General features: G+C 46.8%; 4 protein-coding genes and 1 long non-coding RNA gene across 5 annotated transcripts in view; 1 reads left to right on the top strand and 4 right to left on the bottom strand.

The window, feature by feature from the left end:
- Positions 1 to 3,809: 3,809 nt before the first annotated feature.
- On the bottom strand, positions 3,810 to 6,629 carry rpl15 (ribosomal protein L15). Its single transcript, XM_037474985.2, has 4 exons — positions 6,479 to 6,629; positions 5,453 to 5,634; positions 5,225 to 5,361; positions 3,810 to 4,165 (listed from the first exon to the last, which is right to left on the bottom strand). The coding sequence occupies exons 2-4, from the start codon at positions 5,622 to 5,624 to the stop codon at positions 3,860 to 3,862; spliced, it is 615 nt and encodes a 204-aa protein (XP_037330882.1). The 5' UTR covers positions 5,625 to 5,634; positions 6,479 to 6,629; the 3' UTR covers positions 3,810 to 3,859.
- Positions 6,630 to 6,960: 331 nt separating this feature from the next.
- Positions 6,961 to 9,096, top strand: nkiras1 (NFKB inhibitor interacting Ras-like 1). The gene is made up of 4 exons (XM_037474993.2): positions 6,961 to 7,110; positions 7,376 to 7,476; positions 7,725 to 7,966; positions 8,421 to 9,096. Exons 2-4 carry the CDS (start codon positions 7,383 to 7,385, stop codon positions 8,658 to 8,660), a joined length of 576 nt encoding a protein of 191 aa, XP_037330890.1. The 5' UTR covers positions 6,961 to 7,110; positions 7,376 to 7,382; the 3' UTR covers positions 8,661 to 9,096.
- Positions 9,097 to 9,475: 379 nt separating this feature from the next.
- The window catches only part of LOC119219662 (ubiquitin-conjugating enzyme E2 E2-like), a 19,934-nt gene continuing 9,103 nt past the window's right edge, over positions 9,476 to 20,306 (bottom strand). The window contains 3 exon segments of the mRNA XM_062558667.1: positions 9,476 to 9,640; positions 10,347 to 10,494; positions 10,781 to 10,913. Of these exon segments, the coding sequence (XP_062414651.1) occupies positions 9,543 to 9,640; positions 10,347 to 10,494; positions 10,781 to 10,913 (379 nt within the window). The 3' untranslated portion in view covers positions 9,476 to 9,542.
- LOC119219664 (ubiquitin-conjugating enzyme E2 E1) lies at positions 13,338 to 14,673 on the bottom strand. Its single transcript, XM_062558669.1, has 3 exons — positions 14,528 to 14,673; positions 13,489 to 13,665; positions 13,338 to 13,392 (listed from the first exon to the last, which is right to left on the bottom strand). Exons 2-3 carry the CDS (start codon positions 13,656 to 13,658, stop codon positions 13,338 to 13,340), a joined length of 225 nt encoding a protein of 74 aa, XP_062414653.1. The 5' UTR covers positions 13,659 to 13,665; positions 14,528 to 14,673.
- On the bottom strand, positions 17,334 to 19,761 carry LOC134107171 (uncharacterized). Its single transcript, XR_009942658.1, has 2 exons — positions 19,610 to 19,761; positions 17,334 to 18,113 (listed from the first exon to the last, which is right to left on the bottom strand). It is a non-coding gene; the product is annotated as an uncharacterized LOC134107171 (long non-coding RNA).

The raw sequence follows: 20,306 nt of genomic DNA, 5'->3' as shown, positions 1-20,306 counted from the left end.
GCGGGCGGGCGGGCGGGCGACCACGTGACCCGGTTGGCTGGCTCCTCCCACTGGCGTCAACGTAACCCACTGACACACTTCCACCGGGCCCGAGTGAACGCAGGGGGCCAAGGGGGCGGGGGGGGGGACGAGAGATCCTGCTCGCATCACATGCATCCAGACAGGCTCTTCTACTTTGAATTTGACTGCTAATTGGTCACCAACGTTCAGACAAAATCATTTGCGTCATTTAATTAGCGCTTCTATTTTTGTATTTACCCTAAATATGTTATGAATATTTTTGTTATCATGCTACTTTCCACTGGCAAATAACAACAATAATCGTCTCTTGGTTTCGCCTGTTCTATAATCTGGATTTTAGTACCAAAGTTCTGAATCTTACTATATTTCTTTAATTTTTCTTTATCATCATTATTTACCTTTTAGTCATCTTCAAGTCTGTGTGTGCTTCATCAAATGTTGAAAGTTTCTGTGGATACATTTTGTCAACACCCACAAAACCTTACAGGTGTGTACTCAAGATCAAAACCAAGCTTGAGGAAGAAGATGGGTGATGTAGCAGCTGAATGCTCCACGGTGCCCCCCCCCCCCCCAGCTAGTGTAAGCTCTGTGGACAGTGGCTTTATCCTCCTCTTTCAATTAAAACAGCTGTCTGCCGCTGGGAATGAGGTCAATGAGGGCAGAGGTTTTTCGGTTGGATGAACAAGGGCTGAAAGGTTAAAAATGCTTTACATAGTGAAGCTGAGTTTCAAGAGGGCCACAGTGATCAATTACTCATATCGCGTTAAACTTAGAACCGGGGAACGTACGTGCATCAATGCAAATAGATCACTTTGACTTCCTGTCACTATCCAATCTTTTTTATTTCAAATGAATAGTTCAAACTATGGATGAACAAAATGTTGTTGTTCAAATCAAGATCACCAAGCGACAGGGATGTGCCTCTGCCCTTTTATCATATTTGAAAACAGAGATGTGTAACATGAATGGATGTTTGGTTCTTGGTTTAATAGGTGTAAAATAAAGACTGTTATTGAAGTAAGAAATCCAACTAGGTTAATGTTAAAGTGCTGCAGCTGATGTTAACCTGTTGGAGAAGCTAATTAACTTAAAAGTTCTATAAACATATAAACTCTGAAATCAAACACAACAGGCTAATACACATTTGTATAAAGAAAAAAATCAGGTTGTGTAGTCTTTTATATTCATAAAATAAGTGTTGGAGAGTGAGTCACGTTGGCCTGATTACGTTGCATAGTTCAACATTAATTTTCATACTCAGAAGTGAATTAGGTGTAACAATAAAAAGCTCATTACAAAAGGTGTTACTGTAATATTTAGTTTAGGGCCGGGACTCGATTAAAAATATTAATCTAATTAATTAGAGGCTTTGTAATTAATTAATCGAAATTAATCGCATTTTAATTGCATAAATATTTGACCTGAGAACAGTGAGAAGTAATTTTTTTCACATGGATTTTTATTTTTGTTCAACCAATTCCAGCAGAAAAGTGTGTTGTGTTGTGGATTCCAGCCTGAGAATCTATGAGAATTGAGGTTGGATTCAAAAGCATCAACAGGTGTCTGGTGGAACAGTGCAGGGAGATAGCAGGAAGGCTGAAGTGTGGAGGATCCTCAGTTCAAACCTGCTCTCCCAGAAGGAGGGTTTGGTTGCAGTCAGGGCTTCAAACTGTAAACTTTGAAACAGTTTTGAGGTTTAGTAAACAATCCCAAGGTCTAATATGAGAAACGGACACAATGAGGCATGTGCTTGTATAGCACAAGGGAACAGCTGAAGGGCTGCAGGCTCCAACCTGCTGTCTGAGTTTGTGGGTTCATGCCCCTTGATGCAGACATCACTTCTGCTTTGAAAGAGTTTTGAAGTTTGAGTAGCAGTCTCAAGGTTAAATACGAGAAACAAAAATTTAATTTGTGCATGGTGAGGTAGTGCAGCACAAGAGCTGAGGAGCTACTGTCCTTACCCTGTAGGTTGTGGGTTCAAGCCCAGTCTTGGATTTTAGCCTTTGGCTTTACTTCAGGTTTGAGTAGCAATCTCAAGGTTAAATACAACAAACAAAGGGTTGGTTAGTGTGTGGTGAAGTAGCACAGTGGAAGAGCTCCTGCCACAAGCCTGCACTGCACTTGAAGGTTGTGGGTTCAAGCCCAGATGTGGAAATAGCATTTAAAAAGTGTTTTGAGGTTTAACTCACATGCTCGTGGTTAAATAGTAGAATCAAAGTTGCCAAAATGTGACCAGGACTGGTAGTGTAGGGGTGCAAGAAGGAGCCGAAAGCCTCTGTAAGCGCCGCCAGTGGGTTCAAATCCTGCTCCTGCGAAGTCTTGAGCGCACTACTGCGGAGGTAGTTGTGGGGGCATTGTCCCCACTGGTTGTTTCAGAGAAGTGAACCCTGGGGGTTATGCAGAAACACAAGGTGCGTTCACTTGGTTATGATGGCATTGTCAAGAATGATGAAGAATGTTTTGAATGATCATGAATTGACTAAATTTGATGTTAATTGCTTTAGCTTTTAGCACTTATTAGCCATGCTACGTAGCCTATAGGGTTCCACCTTTTTGACGGAAGAGAAGGCCGGATGAGTCAGTAAAGATGAGCAGATGTGTCTCATTCAGTGGTCACACTGACATGAAACTTATTACAGCCTCTGAGGGCATTTTTCAAGACAATCACATGTTTGTCTACTTCAGGGCATCCTGTGGACAACCTTAAACTGACAGTCTGGCACAGGGTGTAGATTTGTTTACCCTTTTTAGTGCATCCACCCTCCAATTCTCTGTTGCATTCAAATTCAACTCACTTGTGCCTTTACCAATGCAGAAAGGGATGAATAGCATAGTTGATCCTCCAAGATGCACCAATCCGACTCTGGGGCAATATCCCATTATGATTTTTTATAAATGTCAGTTACCCAAAACTAAAAAAGGATTTAGGAAGAGCCACCATGTCCATTGAGGGTTGAACCCAGATAAGGTTTAAAGTACAGAAATTTGGGGCATTTGGCATTAGTGACAGGGACGTGTAGGTTGCTCCATCTAATAAAAAAATATTGTGAAAAAAGTCAAAAGATGTAGGGTCAAAATATATATAATTATATTAGGGCCGGGACTCAAATAAAAATCCCGGCCCTAATTTAGTTCAAATCTAATATCTTATAATCTAGAATACTTTCATACTGTTGCTTTGCTTTCCTGTTTTGACTAAACATGTACTTCCCAATTTAAAACTTGTGATAAATGTAATCAAATGTAGGCATGTACTCGTATAATTTACAGGGAGGTCATCAATGATTGACAGCCTGGCTATGCACGATTGGTTTTGCACTTCTCATGGGGTTTGTTGATGGCGAGAACGTAGAAATGAGAAACCTTATCTTCACGTTTAGTTTATGAGACAATAGCGCTGACAGCTCTACGATGACACCTTTGAGACTCAATGTATCCCTCTGCCAGAGGCCCCAATGTTAGATGCATTAGTACAAGCATGTGACAAAGAATATTTATTCAAATGCAGTGAAGTGGTTCTGCTGAAACATGCTCAAGCCTGTATCAAAACGGTTTTAACCAAATGTCCTGAATAATAACTTCAACACAATCATTTTCATGCTAGGAATACTGCCCTCAATTTTTCAACAGATTAGGAGGGAAGTGGCTTGATTCAATGGACCAGACGCATCACATTAGTTTGGCGTCCTAGTTTTAATTACCAAGTGGAGCTTTGATTCAATAGTACTCTTTAACAGTGTTCAACAGGTTCAAATCTAACCGGTGAATGAACCAGGCGCAGACAGGAATGTGACCATAAAAAGGGCTGTTTTTATTTGTTTGAATGTACAAGCGAGCTCTAACGATAGCGGTGCAGCTGCAGGGTGTTGCGCCTCTTCCAGGCGGCACGGCGGGAGCCTCCGATAGTCAGGTGGAACTTGTGGCCCTTGCCCAGGCCGCGGCTCTTCTTTCCTGCAGAGGTCAGGCCACGCATCTCTCTGTGCTTGTGCACAGCCTTTGTGATCCATTGGGTGTCTGGGTTGCGTCTGATGGCCTTGTGGAAGATGTCGACCAGAATCACCTCAAAGAACTTGTAGGTGGAGTCCTCACCCACCCAGTAGGAGCTCAGCACTCGCAGGCCTCCGCAGTGACGACCAGCACGCTCCTGGGAAATAAAAATACTTGAAATTCTGACTGGCCATATCAGTATTGCAATAAATCCTGTGTCATACGGTAAATCAACGCCAACAGTAATAGGACACTGTAAAAGTGATTTGTGCTTTTCATTCCATTCAGAAATAAGGCAAAACGATCACACATTGGATAAAAATTAAACGAATGATGGCAAATGATCTAACATTCCGTAAGAGATACGTTCAACTTAATACTCAGTTAAATTCTGACAGCAGCTTTGACTTCTCTTCAAATACCAAACTTCCGCATGCTTTTGTGAGTGAACTAAGTTGATGCGATTCAGTATTCCCTCTCACGTTGAACAAGTACATTAACTTCTACATCAATCTGTGCTGTAGTGCTATTGATTTGCATTAAATAAACCGCGTTGTTTATTAATGCATGACCGTGTGCACCATTTCTCTTTGAAGCTAAATAAAAATAAAATCTATTGACAAATTTGTTTCAGTGAGCCAGATTAACCAATACCAGGACACTGCAAACCATTTATGTAATGCAATTACTGAGATGCCATTCGATAATATGCCTTGTTTATTCGACATCCGCTACAGATGCAAGTTATGTGTTAATCTGGCAGTGGGGATATAATGCCCGTTAACGTATTGAAAATAAAAAACTTGGGAGATGAGGGCTTAGTTACTGAGTTGTACTAGAAAGGAGCAACTAACAGCACTAACAGTCTAAGGTTATTCAATGGTTACATTTAAATTATATCTAAATAAATATGCTACCCTTTCTGCTGTATACAAACCAAGCATGAGGTTATGGTTGGCTTGGATATGTGATTGACTCAACTGAACTGTTCTAACTATCAGAGGAGCAAACACTCAATACATGAGACCACCACTGGGTATCTGTCAGTGCCATATAAAAAACTCGTGTTTAAAGCGGAACGGGTCGAGCCCCTGTTTCCACACAACTCAAACACCTTTTCTAAAAATTGTCCAAAGTCATTTTAGAAATATTAATTAACATAATAGCCCACTTGTGCGGATTTATGAGAACCCTTGGCGAAGAAAGATAACCTTACCTCAGCAGTGGACTGCAAGCTGCGGGCAAACTTGATCTGGTTGACACCATGGTGCACTGGCTTGCCATAGGTAGCGCCCTTGGGCACGGGGCGTTTACGGCCACCACGGCGCACACGGACGCGATACACAACGTAACCTGCACGAACAACAACAAAACACATTATCAGCAAGGCAGGTAAAGAGGATGACTGACCCTCGCGTGCAGGGACTGGCACCTCAGCACTTACCCTGCTTGGCCTTGTAGCCCAGTCTGCGGGCCTTGTCGGGTCTGGTGGGACGAGGGGCACGGTGGAGGTTGGACAGCTGACGGTACTGCCAGCAGCGGACACGCAGAAGGAAGCGCATCACATCGGACTGCTTCTTGCGCCATAACTCCTGCATATACCTATATGCTCCCATGTTGACTTATCTTAAAAACAACAGAACAACAATGTTAAACACCCATCGACTCAGCACTTAGGAGCTTAATATCGTGTAAATAACGTTAGTTGGGGACATTTATAATGCATGCAACAAACATCTGCAATGATGGTTTCAGAGATTAGCTATGTCAAGAGTCTGCAAACACAAATCTTTGATTAGCTATTGCCTTACTCAAAGAAATAAAAACATGTCTTTATGAAAAGTCCATTTGAATCTAAAGCCATAACAGCGCCGGGGAATCTGAACAATATGAGAGTTCAGACCATTTACGGGTTAACGACTTAGACATGATTTTATACTGTGTAACCGGCTTTCATACGAACAATCTCGTGGACAGGAAACCCACACTCGTACCACATGAAATGCAGCAGAAATGAATGAGTTATAGCAGTCCAGGTACCCATGCTGGTTAGAAATAGTGCTAATGCTAACGTTAGCAACGTAGCTTCTCACTCGAGGTACACGGAGTTGTTGTCGCCGTTTACGTTCACCCAGCAACGATGAACAGTATGCGCAGCTTTTAAAAAAGTATTAGGAGAGGCGATAACTTCAGAGATCTAAGAATACCGTTAACGCACCATTTTAAAAACACATTGGCCTCCTAATGCGGCCGGTAGTTAGCGGCTAAGAGATCCGACTGCATCTCAAGAGCCATACAAAAATCCGCTAATATTCAGAGTTTTTAACAATGTTGTTAGAAAATGATCAAGGCGTATACAGTTGTAATTCAGTCTCTTGACAATAGTCTAAACCAAATAGAGAGATGAACTAACGTTCATGATGATTTTAATGGATTACGTTTGGTAAAAGGTATAGAAATACTCGCTTACATGATGGCGTACCAGCCGGAAAGAGAGAGAAACTTTACCCAGCATGCTTTATGAAAACGAGGATGACGGATTTCCGCTGTTGTGCTCATGGGAAATGTATTCTTTATATGATTTCTATTGTTGTACGCCTTTGAAGATACTTTTGTGGTTAAGTGAGAATTGAACATGCGGTGTATTTACAATTTTAATATTTTAATCAGGTTTTTAATTAGAGAGTAATTTGCAACATAATGCTGCCAGTGTAGCGTCTAGAGACTAAATATACATCTGGTGTCTAATTAAATAAGTCTTAAAGAAATTACTGCCGTGTTTTCCACAGAACTAACTGCTTGTTCACTACTTACACTGCTATATATGATGAACTAACTAATTGTTTTGTTGCGTGAAAAGAACTACAACTACAATTATCTTTTTTAAGTAAAAACAATTGTAGTTATCTACAGAATGAGCACTACATTCATGTTTTCAGAACCGGTATATTGTGTGATATGATTACACAGGTGAATGGAATACAGTCGCGCATGCGCATTGGCCAAAACAACTCTCATCGTTTGCAGAGCAGAGTGGATGCGCTGGCTATGATGCTGCGTTTAAAGACTTGATAGACGGCAAGTTATCCTCTGCAAATTCAAGTAAGGAACTTCTGGCATTTGCACCACTAATCAACAATGAACTGCTCCCGTCAGGATTGTTGCTCGCGTCTACTTGACACGGCTTGGAATGAGTGGCTCCTGCTAGCCTGTTAGCTAGCTATGCTAACGCTGTCATAGCTCAGTTCACTGACGTTAAGCAACGGCGACGAATCAAAGTTTGTTTCTGTTTATAGAGGACCCGCTTGGTAGCGTTAGTGTGACGTATGTCGTACGGTACTATAACACTGAGATGTTGACATTGTAGGCTCGCAATGGGAAAAGGCTGTAAAGTTGTGGTGTGTGGCCAAGCAGCAGTTGGGAAAACGGCCATTCTGGAACATTTGCTGTACGGGAATCACTCTGTAGGTGAGTACTGTGCCAGGGACACTAGTCCTGAGGAAGTAACACTGCTGCACGGTTATACATACTGATCACACTGGATTTCATAAGGGTTCAATATGACCTTGAGATGGTCGGCTACACTTTTGTCACGGTCTCGTTGAATATTTCAGATGCTTTTCTCTGCATTGGACACTTATTGAAACATATCGTCGCCCGGTTCGCTGAAAAAAAAAAAACCCTTTTTCTGAAGCCTGTTGTATTTCAATCCCCAGGTTCTGAATCCAGCGAGACGCAGGAGGACGTGTACGTGGCCTCGGTGGAGACGGACCGCGGTGTGAAGGAGCAGCTGAGGCTTTATGACACCAAAGGCCTCCACGATGGGCAAGACCTCCCCAAACACTACTACTCGGTGGCGGACGGCTTCGTGCTCGTCTACAGCGTCGACAGCTCCGAGTCCTTCAAGAAGGTCGACACGCTGAAGAAGGAAATAGACAAGTCCAGAGATAAAAAAGAGGTGCGGCTGGTCCAACGTATGTTTTTACAACTGCCACACGTAGCACGTGCAGGTCCTCTCCGCTGTGCTGCGAACATCACCACCGTGGAGAGCTTCCTTTTGAAGTGTATGAAACATCAGCCCTCGCTACGTTCCATTAGTTCAGCTGCACATTGTTCTACCACCATAGCACATCATGGTGTGGACCAATATCATTTAGACTTCAAGAGACACTGGGAACAACAATGTCATTTGCATTTATTCATACAAGGCAGATGCCTTTGCATGTCGGCACACGTTGAAGCGCGTGCAGCAGGGAGGGCGGACGTGACTAATGCAAATACGCAGTTTATGGCTATTTAACAAGACACATTAGATGGGATGAGAAATGGCAGCTAGTAGCAGTTATCAACCAGCCTTGACTACCCGCTGATCAGACCGGTCCATGTTGTAACGCGCCGTGGTTGTATCCCAGGTGACGGTCATCGTGCTGGGGAACAAGACGGACCTGCGGGAGCGGCGTCAGGTGGAGCAGGAGGCGGCGCAGCAGTGGGCGCGGGGCGAGAAGGTGAAGCTGTGGGAGGTGAGCGTCACCGAGCGCAACACCCTCATCGAGCCCTTCACCCAGCTGACCAGCCGCCTCACGCAGCCCCAGAGCAAGTCGGCCTTCCCGCTGCCCGGGCGCAAGAGCAAAGGCGCGTCCAACGACATCTGAAACTCCCGGGGGCCTCGCCACGCACGTCCCCACGAGTGCGGCCTCGTCCCCCCCCCGTCCAGTCCATCTGGTGTCTCCCGTGTGGCCTGGCAGCAATAATATTCACGGTGCTGCTGCCTCTACTTGTGATGTAAAAGGTGATGCGCGTCCAGCCCGTGGGATCCAATAGCGCTGCAACTTAGAACCGTAGAAGCATCTCGTCTAGAGGATATTTATTTTCTAACTAATTTATTTTTTGTCACTTTAATGAGCCACATTTCTTGGCATTTCTTGAAAAATGTCCAGCAATGTTTTCTGAGTCCTCAATGTCCCAAAGTAATAACACTTAATGTGCTGCTAGTAGAACAGAGATTGAGGGACTGTAATTGTGCAAATCCTTAAGGATTCCCTGCTCTGTAACCGTCTTAAGATTCACTGAATAAAAACGTAAGCTCTTCCTATTTTTTCTTCTGAAGTCTGTGAAGATGATCAAAAAAAGTCCGATGCTTCAGTTGGTCGTGTTTAATTCTTAAGGGAGAAAACAGAACCGCTTTATTACCAGTACAGAACCCAAATCACAACCCATGGCTAAACATGTCTACGTGTGTTAAATGGCTTTTCGAACGGTGCAAACTGTAACCGTGAATCTAGCAGGTTTAGTATTTATGTCCATCTTCAAAAGCAAGAGGTACAAATTCAAAAGGAGAAAACACTAAATGCATAATTGCCAAATTTGATTATTTGGGCTGGAGATAACTTAAAAAAATACAACAAACAAAAATTTCAGGAGTCAAAGACCTCCAATCCCCAGATAAAAATCCCCCCCCACGCCCCCCCCCCCCCCCCCCCCGGTGTCGACGCCCTCACATCCCTGAGCCGTCCAATCAACAGCTCCGCTGGGGGCTATGTGGCGTAGCGCTTGGTCCACTGTTTGGCTATCCTGTCGTGCTCGGGTCTGTTGGTTGTGTACTGCGTGGCGATGCTCCCCACCAGCGGGTCGGCTGGGGAGGGAAAAAACAAAACGCATCAGCGACAATTCTGTATGCTCCTTAACACAATAAACGCTGGAAAAAACAGCGATTATTTGTGGCAAAACAGTAAATGACTGTCAACTTTCTTTTGCCTTTAGTTAAGAGCCGTATTAAAACCCTTTATTAGTTTAAGTCATCCACAATGACCTACTAGAAAATAGTGACTCACTTTATGGCAAAATGCCTGATTGATAATCATTGCCCAACCTTCCACCACGGGGTCGTCATGGTTACAGCAGTTACTGTTCGATTACACAGCCTTTGTGGTGAAGTTGGTCATATATACTGTCAATGAATGACTTCTGCTTTAACTCGCACACACCTCACCGTCCTGCTTGCTTTTCAAAGGTTGCACTAAACGCGCCATGAATCTTAACACATTCACTAAATTATTATGTCCACCTTCTGTCTTCATTCTGGATTTACAAACCACAGCAGTTTAATCTGGAGAAGTTAAGACTTTAAAGGCTGTGCAGCAGTCAGGAGGAGATCCAATGAATGTCCTTAAAGTGAAGCGCTGCTGATGCAACACCCACAGTTACTGGATGGAGACGAGTTCCTGGTGAGCTGAGCGCACAACAATATGCTTTGGATGCCACATTGTGCATTCTCACTAAAAAACATCTGAAACACTGGCACACAAAAGCCCACGGCTTTGTGCGCTGCAGCCTCTCACCCGGGTTGCAGTCGGTGAGCAGGGAGCAGATGGACAGCAGCACCTTGGAGATGGTGAGGGCGGGACTCCAGTTGTCCTTCAGGATGTCCAGGCAGATCACGCCCTGGCTGTTGATGTTGCAGTGGTAGATCCTCGTGCGGAACGTCACCTTTTTAAAATGAGCAGCGCCAACAGATGAGAATCATGCTGAAGAGAACAGTGTTTTTAAAATATTTTAAAAAGGGGCTCATGTTTATGTACATTTATTTTATTTGTGCAGCTTGGTTGCGACAGGTCCTCTTTAAAGAAAAAAAAAAAAAAAAAAAAGGAGCAGTATCCCACACAGAGAGGAACGCCCGAGGAACACAAACGTGCCCTCTAGTGGCAGACATGAGAACGACACCCCGTTCAAAACAACGCCACGGTGGAAGGGAAGGGTGCCGCACGCCCCTCACCTTGGGGGGCTTGAAGGGGTAGTCTGGAGTGAAGGCGATGTCCAGGAAGAACACCCCCCCCTCGTACACGGAGCCGGGGGGGCCCAGGATGGTCGACCTCCACTCGTAGACGTTGTCTCCTTTGGGGCCGGCGCTGTCGACACACACACACACAGAGCAGCTACTCTTCACCAGTCTCTCCCCTCGTGGAAACACCTTCTGCAATTGAACTAACTTGTGCTGAAGCCTCATCTCCCATCCTCCCCCCCCCCCAAACGGTTAAACAATAAAAAGTGCAATTGCCAACACAGTGGGAAGCGATGATTAAAATGAAGAAAAGAGCAACATCGACACGACTTGCCTCGTCTGTGGAGACAAACAGGAGGACTACAGCTCACGTTCCGCACAGCGGGTCACCGGAAGCTTCTGGAGTTGCCGGAGACGCTCGATGGAGACGCTCTGATCTCCGCCCCCTCTGGTTTTGACGTGTATAAAATGTCAGGCATATAAATGCGCCTCACTTCGTGAAGCCGACGCATCCGCACGAGGAGCCCAACGCAGAGGCCCTCTGACATTCCCTGGAGGGGTCCACTTTCCCAAGAAGTACGCCGAGGCCGAGAATAGATGTCGTATCATTTCACTTCCTCCCCCCCCCCCAAATCAACCCAAACCGCGTTGGACAACAGAGGCGTCTCACATTCAGGGAGAGCTCCCTGCACACAAAGGAGACCCAGTGCTTTATGGTACGCCACACGCTCACTTGTCATTCACTTCAACACGGGGGGGGGGGGGGGCACTGCCAGAAGCCTGCTGACATTTCAGCTGATTCATTCTTTAGAAGACTTTAACCTTTCAAACCGTGCCCCCTCTCTCAGTAGACACACTGCACCACCACGATGACAGCAGTCATCAAGTCTTTCAGTGTTTCCGTGACGACAGGAAGCCGTTGTCCACGTCACACCGGCGACATCCTCACAGCTTTCTAGTCTCATGTTTGCCAGAAGACGTCACACACGTAGAGAGAATGATGTCTGCCATGAACTAAACCCCCCCCCCCCCCCACCCCATTACTTCAAAATAAAAGCCCATGAGATGTTTTTAATTTACAGAATTTGAATATTTGAGTGACGGTGGCACAAAACGAATGAAGAGACCTTCAGAGACCTTTTATCCGCCCCTATAGAAAATGTACCGACATCCTAATGCATACCCGTATTTATCTCTGCTGACCTTCTCCCACGCCGTACTTCATTACAGTTTAAACCAAATAAGCCAAATAAGTACATAAGCCAAAACCAACAGCAGGTGGATGTACTTTCTATTGCGCTCTTGGCAAAGTACACGTCTTCAGTTCGTCTCCTATGCTTAAAATCAAGCGCCTCGCTTTTGTTTAACGATGCCTTTTACGCCCCAACCGGAGCTAGGCTCACTCTCTCACACACACACACACACACACACACACACACACACACACACACACACACACACACACACACACACACACACACACACACACACACACACACACACACACACACACACACACACACACACACACACACACACACACACACACACAGCTTCATTTTCAATCCCTGCTATCTGCTCGTATTGTGCGGCGATGACAGAGAGAAACACTGTAATAAGCCGGCTGACTGAGACGATATAATGACTCCACTTCACAAAGAGTCCCGAGGAGCCCCCAGCCGTCCCCAATCACTCAAAACAAACGATGGCGACCCCGCCGACTCAGATGATTGGGTCGCTCAATGTTAGAAGGACAGTTCTGACGATGACGGTGGTGCGAAGGGTCGACCGTGCTGAGGAAGATGTGGTCCAAGGTGAGGCCTCCTAGCGCACCACACGTCCCCCTCAGTGACTGAACTACAGCAAACCTCTGGACGACAAGACCCAAACACGAGAGAGATGTATGGAGGGGGGGGGGGGGGGGGCCTAACCTGCAGCGTGAAACGAAACCTGTGCTTCCTCTCCCTGCTCTGTGAAGCGACGTACGGGGCGGCCACTTCCCCTTCGGCCGGGGAGAGGACGCTTCGCGTGGAGACACGGCGGAAACCTCTGCAAATAACAGAACTACCTCAGCCTACTTAGCACCAAAGAGCCTCGTGTAGACAGCTCAGGACCTTCTGTTAGCTGTCACGAGCCCCCCCCCCCCCCCCGGATCGGAATGCCAGGAATCCGTCCGTCACTAGAGGGCAACACCTAGAAGGACACAAGAGGACGTCGGGCGAGAGGAGGGAGTGAAGTGTCAGGAAAAGAGCAATAGATGAAGAAATGAAGGGGGTGGAATGGAGTGGAATTGGATTTCTTGGCGACTGACAGGTGAACGGACAAGTCACAGGACTTTTCTTTCTCCTCATCTGAAGAACAAGGAGGGGATTCTCACGCAGCCTCCAGGCCACACAAGTTCAGTTCCACTTGCTTTTCGGAGGCTCAGCGACTTCCCGAAATCGCTGAGCAGTGTCATTTCATTTGAGCTGCTTAAATTTTTTATATCGAAACGGAAACAGAGGTTTTCGATACGCCGGCTGCTGAGAAGACGGCCCGAACGTCCTTCAACTCACCTGCAATTTGGAGGAGGATCCAACGTGATGTCAGCCAGTTCCTTCTGAATCCTGCAAAGACGCACCAAACACAAGCGTTGAAAGCGAAGCCCCCAAACTGATCCGGAATCTGTTCGCGGCGGCCGTTTTGTTGGTGGGGGCCCTCACCTTTTGGCGCTGGTGGAGAGGAGTTTGGAGGTCTTGTTCATGCTGCTGCCTTTGCTTTCTCGTTTCTTCGGGGTGATTTCTTCTTCCTGCTGCTGCTGCTGAGGATGATGAGTGGACGACGAAGAGGAAGAGGAAGAGCTGCTGCTGGCACGGGAATCTTCATCAGACATACCGAGCCTGGATGGGAGAGGGGGGGGGGGGACAACATTTAGAAAGAAAAAGAGATGCACAAACCAAAACCACCTCTTCCTTTAGCATCTTTTCTCCAGAACCATCATTTAAAACATCTGTATGCAAAAGGGGGGGGGGGGGGCGCATCTTAATCCAGTCTTCAGGTAGCTGCCCTGGATTCGGCTCGTCTCCATTGCACCGGACACAGACGCCACTGAAACCACTGCAGGTGGGTGGAGGGGGACCCGGATCAGCTCCACGTCGCGCCAGGTGTCACACCAGGTGTACGGCGGAGGGACCACGCGGTCCTCACCGACCCCGACGACGATAAACCCTCGTCGTGGTTTATCGAGAAATCAAACTGTTCCCATCCATTAACGCCTCCGCGGGGAAATAGCGCCCCCCCCAGCGAGTCGAGCAGGACGGGATGGGAGAAAAAAAACAGAAAAAAGCAGAAATGCATCGACGGGGGTTCGATGTCGCAGTCGACCGGATTAACCCCCTCCCTCTCCTTCTCCTTCTCCTTCTCCTCCCCCCCCTACAAGAAAAACACTCAACACCTCAACAATTTCGAGGCGAATGAAACTTCCGCGGAGAGGAGTCCCGCTTCCAAACGCGTTAAACCCGCACCGCGCCGCACGCTCACTTTGTGTGTGTGTGTGTGTGTGTTTTTCTCTTCCTTTAAGGCAAAGCCCGTCGACACGCAGCTGATCTCAGAGCAGCCAGTCACAGGATGGAACGAGTCCCCCCCCCCCTCCAGTGCCTCCTTTAGGACGCCGACGAGGACGTGTCCTCGGAGAGGGACACGCGTCGCGCTAACTAGCCCGGGACACGGCGCGCTGCAGGGCGAATATGAAGCATTTGGTACCTTTCTTTGTGTGCGTGCACAGCCCGTGTGTGCGCGTGCCTCTCCGCCGCCTGGACGCACCGCTGTCAAGTCACCTGTGGTGGAGAGAGGCTTCCACTTCCGGTCATCGGTCTAACAAATAAAAGCACAGGAAAACGCGGGCGGCAGCGACGTTGTGGTAAAAATAAAAAGAGGGGAGATCGTATTGATTTATGTAGCAGAAAAGTGTGTGCAGAAAAAGCACGTCAACGTTAACAAATTGAGTATGATATATGTTTATAGTATGTATGGCATGTATAATACACAGAATGAATAGGACACTAAGTACTGTGGGCTTACATCAATCAATAGGTTCACCTTTAATTAAAGGTAATCGTTATGAATGTATTTTTACGTACATTGGCATGCATACTATTTATAAATCAATGAAAATAATATTAAGTGCATAATACAAATAAATGAATAGTGAATCCTCGTTTTCGTTTTTTTATTTGGTCTAAAATGATCGGCATGTATAATACAATGATCCACGTCGCTGAAACGAAATAATCGGGGCTTTTATTTTCCAATAGTCTAACTTCCGGGATTAACGTGACGTGTCAACCAGAACTTGACGCTGTCGCTGGACGAGTGCCTCTCCTCGCCGGAAGTGTTGGTCCAGCAGGCGACAGACGTCCTGACATTGAAATCTAGATTCATCATTTTTATTCTCTGCACAGCGTCACTGTCAGAGAGTGATGACAAAGAAATGCACTCAATTAACAGGTAATTCCACTAAAAGGCTAAATGATGCGCTTTTTAGTGGAAACATGGCAGCAAAACCATTATTAGGAGATATTGAAAGACTTTTCCCAAGAATATTTCCTTATATATATATTAGTTAACACATTCTCAATTTTGCTCTTCCTGTATAAGGAGGCATTTATAAAAATCCATTCGGATGATGAATACTTTCTGTACGATATTTAGTGATGAGCAATAAGCACAATCTTTTTGCAATTCATAAGCCAATCCAGTAGTGGAAAGTAATGAAATCTGCACGTTGGCCATTAGCTTAGAGTTGAAGCCAAGAGGAGTTGAGTGACAATTTTAATAGGCCATTATACAGCCTGATAAAGTGGCCTGTACAGTGGGTGATACATTAAATAAACATTAGATCGAGTGGTTGCCACGAGAGAGAGAGAGGGAGAGAACGGCACTTTTCATCGCGTGTCCTCTCGTCCAGAGACGTTTCTGCTGAAATTTTCACGTGTGATGATTTGTGTTCACTCCTCAAAAGCCAACAACGTGAAAACAAAATGCAACGCTATATTGACCCTCTTTCAAGGGGCAGCAAAAGCCTGATTGACACGGAACGTCTTCCAATCGATGCATTCTGTATTTGTATAGTAATTATTTAAAGCTATGGGGGATGAAACACACAATTATATGCAACACAAGTGCCACGAGGGTCCCCCCGAGGGCCATGGGGGCCTTCACCTTTGAAACAACATTGAGACCTTCATGTCGTAGAATTGATCATACAAATAAATATAGTTAATGGAAACAGTTGAATGAATTAAACATGATCATTTGCACTTGCACTGAAGATGCCGTGCAGCGTCATCGCGGTACAAAGTGGTTTGACATGCTGACCTGCTGACCCCGAGCACGTCCGCACCTCCGGCACGTCGAACCCGCTGCAGAACGCGCGCGCGTCACTGCGCGCACCACGTGACCCTTTTGTATATTCACAGACCTACTTCGGCCGCTTCATCGATCTCACTACTTCTCCTCCTCCGTCAGACTCTTCCTCCCCGCGGTGTGTGTGAGGAGGGGAGGGAGGGAGGAAGATGAGAATGAAGGCGCGCACCCCCCCCCCCCTCTCCCCCCCCCTCCACCGACGCGTCCACCATAATTAACTCTGTTGCGCCACTTCGTCGGTTTTGCAGCGCAGTCAGAGACGAACCCCCCCCACAGCGGCGCCTCGTCTCGCGCGTTCGGGAGGAGCAACGTCAACAAGTGTGAGTTTGTTCAGTGGTGTTCTCACCGCGCACGCGCACACGCACACACCAGTCTGCCTCGCAGCATGTCCATTATTCTCGTTTGACTGGCAAAGGGCATTATGGGAAATGTAGGAAACACTTTCAATGAATGATTGAAATATAAATCGATGGGGAAAAGGTCGTAACAATAACATGGTCTTTGTAGAATAGAGCAGAGCGGTGGCCGTTATCTTTCTATCTGAAAACGCTTTGCGTGAGCTCGCTATCTGTTAAATATCTTGTTAGTATAAGATCATGAATTGTTTCCACTTGGCACGATGATCACTCGTGATAAGTTACGCGCAACATAAATGATCTGATATCAAGTTTGCACAAAGACAATCACTCGAAACAGACGATGAGCAAGATTTGGTTCATGCAAGATCATCATTTGCAGAAACAAGAAATGAGCCGACGTCTTGTTTGTTCCAAATTCATTTTAAAACACCTTTTTGAGAGTGTGAGGATGGATGTTACAATCAAAAGAAGAATGCAATAAAATAAGATTTAATCCCTGGTTACGTCCTGTGACCTCATTGTCCAAAAGGATGTGAAGTCTCTTCAGCAGAGGCAATGTCACATCATTTACAGGTTAATTCTAAATGCTCATCCGATTCTATTCATCAGACTCAAAGGTGTCGATTTAATGTTATAAAATAGGTCATATTTCATCATTTGAAAAAGCCTTCTGCCATAGTTCATTTTGGTGGACAAAAACACAGCCTGACAAAGTGTCTCCGGTGAGACGGGACGCAGCGATTTCACCGTCCTCTCGAAAACAAAACAAAGAGACTCCACACGCGTCACATTACAGCCAGTGTTTAATTGAGTATTCAATGAGTATGTATTCTCACAAGGCATTAAATGTACAGCAAAAACTACCACTATCGTCATACATGGTGATGGGCTCACTCCATGCCAGAAATAATACACAACGTGACCACACGTCCACCGCCTGAACACACACCCTGGTGCCATGCACTAATATTGACCGTTAGCTGTAAAAACCCACTGAATGGAGAAAAAAAAACAAATGCACTCACTCGGTGTGATCCTCTTACATGAAACCGTCACATGGAAAACGGGAGTAGCACACGCACGCTTTTAGATGAGAAGACGACGAGGGTGGCGACAATGTTATAAACAATGCAACAACAATAAGAACGACGACGAGAACAACAACAGTATTAAAGCTTTTCATGACCATATCAACATTCAGTGTATTGGAAAATACAATCCCAATAGACTCTTTGTATAAAAAAGAAGCTTTTCAAGTCAGCATGGAACAAATAACAGTTCGTTTCTCTGAGGGCGGGGGGGGTGGGGGGGGGGGGGTTTGGGTAGAGGAGGGGAGGGGGGGGGGTGTGGGGGGGATGACAGGAGCGGGTGTGCTTCCATTGATTTTGGGAGGACCTGTGTGTGTGTGTGTGTGTTGGGTCGAGCGAGGGGTCCTGGAGGGCTGCTGCCGCTGCCGCTGCCGGCGCTCTATGTGGCGTAGCGCTTGGTCCACTGTTTGGCTATCCTGTCGTGCTCCGCCCTGTTGGTCAGGTACTGCGTGGCGATGCTCCCCACCAGCGGGTCGGCTGAAAACACACACGAGAGGTTCGAGGAGCAATGAGAGACGGGGGGGGTGGGGTGGGGGGGGGGTGGGGTTACGCAGTCCGAACAACATCAGCACACATCTGACACGAACCTCTCTGGCTTTGTTTGAAGTTGGAGGTTGCCTTACTGACAGGTCCATTCCCCCCCTCCGTCCCCCCTCCACCCCTCCCCTCACCTGCCAAGGGGAGGCCCCAGGTGGAGACCTGCTCGTGGGGACCCTGTACAGGGTTAACTCTGGCGGCGGCCCCCCCCCCCCCCCTTTGATTAACTGTCACTCTGGCCCTCCCTGCTTAAATGAGCTTCATGATCTCCGCCTCCAGACGGAGAGGGGGGGGGCAGATATCTTCGGGGCATTCCAGAATCCAGGAGCCGGGTTCTTAAAAATGTCAGCTAACGGTGGAGAAGGGGAGGGGGGGGGGTTCGGGGGGGGGGGGGCTGATTTGATGAGGCAAGAGGCAGAAAGAGGCAGCGTGAGTGCGTGGGTAACGGGGAGGTTTTTTTTTTTTTTTTGGAGGGTACGAAGGGCGTCGATGAAGCGTTTTTTTGTTTTTGTATCACACTTTAAAAAAAAGGAAGCGGCTCATTTCATCTCGCCGACATCTGAAAACGTGGCGGAGGAGGATGAGGAGGAGGAGGAGGAGGAAGAGCTTTTCTCATTTTCGCCCACGGAGGGAGAGTCGACGTTATCAAAGAGCAATCCCCACAGCGAGGACCCCGCGCTATCATCACAGGTCTTCACAATCAACTCCCCCCCCCCCTCCCCCCCTCCCCCATCCCTTTCGTGTCTGTTGCTATCTCAACAGTGTGAAATGACCCGTCCTCCTCCTTCTTCTTCTTCTTCTTCTTCTACCTTTACTTGCCCCGCCTCATTTCTCCATCGTTCTTTCACTCCGAAACCTCATCGCTGTGATACTGAACAACTTCTTTTTTTAAAAGGAGCTGCTTTTACCACCTCTGATTGTTCAATTGACTCCTTCAGGCCAGCAGAGATTACTTGCATTGGCAGCGGAGGAGCAGTGACTGGTTTAACAGGCTATAAAACACCACAGTGGATCTAATGTTTCTTTAAAGAACGTCTCCGTCTCCATGAATGGTTGCCGGTTCTGGTTAAACGTTGATTCTCGGGCGGCAAAAGGAGGAAAATATCAACTTCAAAAGGAGCTGGAATATTTAGTCTCAGGATATGAACTTCTCACTCAAGCTCTCTACCTTTTTTGTTGTTGTTGTTGTTACTTCCGTCACCTTCCTAATCAACAAGAGGGTTCTTCACTCGACGTCTCACCTGATCCTTATTTTCACGAAGCCTTCGAAAAACAACCCCTATTTATATTTATTCAAGTCGTTTTTACACATCACAAGAGAGCTATAATCTGCCTCTTCTACTGCGTAGAGGGCCGAGCTTCATGCGCACACATCTCATTCATTTGTGTTAATAGAAGTGTGTGTGTGTGTGTGTGTGTGCGCTGCAGCCTCTCACCCGGGTTGCAGTCAGTGAGCAGGGAGCAGATGGACAGCAGCACCTTGGAGATGGTGAGGGCGGGGACTCCAGTTGTCCTTCAGGATGTCCAGGCAGATCACGCCCTGGCTGTTGATGTTGCAGTGGTAGATCCTCGTGCGGAACGTCACCTGGGACACGGGCGGCGACACGGGGGGGGGGGGGGGGGGGGTTAAAATCACTAATTTAACCAGCTTACTATTACTAACTTAAACATTTTTTTATTTTGTGCGGGCACTTAATCGTTCATTTTCAACTGATCCAGTTTACACAGTGCCTCCATCGCACTTCACTAAAGGTCTGAAGACAGCAGGCTTCTTGAGCTCAGCTCTGTTCATCTACAACATCTGCGATCGAAGTTGGCAGTTTGAAGCCCCCCCTCCCCCCCGAGGGGGGAGCGGACCCACCGGCCCAGTCCGAGCTCCTCTTCGCGGGGGACATGAGAGGGGTGTCATGGGGGGGGGGGGGAAGATAAAGCGCGCGCCCACGGAATTAGCGGAAAGCCGTGAGGAAATTAGGAGCTGAGGTGGGTGGTGGGGGGGGGGGGGGGGAGGCGTAATCTCTCAGCCTGTCACTGGCTGCAGAAACGGTTCCCGCGGTGGAAACTCATCGCAGCGATGCGAAGAAGAGCATCGGGCGCGTGTCGGCAATTTTCAATTTCGACCTAATAACAGAGTTT

This window comes from Pungitius pungitius, chromosome 17 (assembly GCF_949316345.1).
Source record: "Pungitius pungitius chromosome 17, fPunPun2.1, whole genome shotgun sequence".
Classification (NCBI taxonomy): domain Eukaryota; kingdom Metazoa; phylum Chordata; class Actinopteri; order Perciformes; family Gasterosteidae; genus Pungitius; species Pungitius pungitius.
Note: the sequence above shows the minus strand (reverse complement) of the source record. Positions and strands in the feature narration are given on the sequence as shown.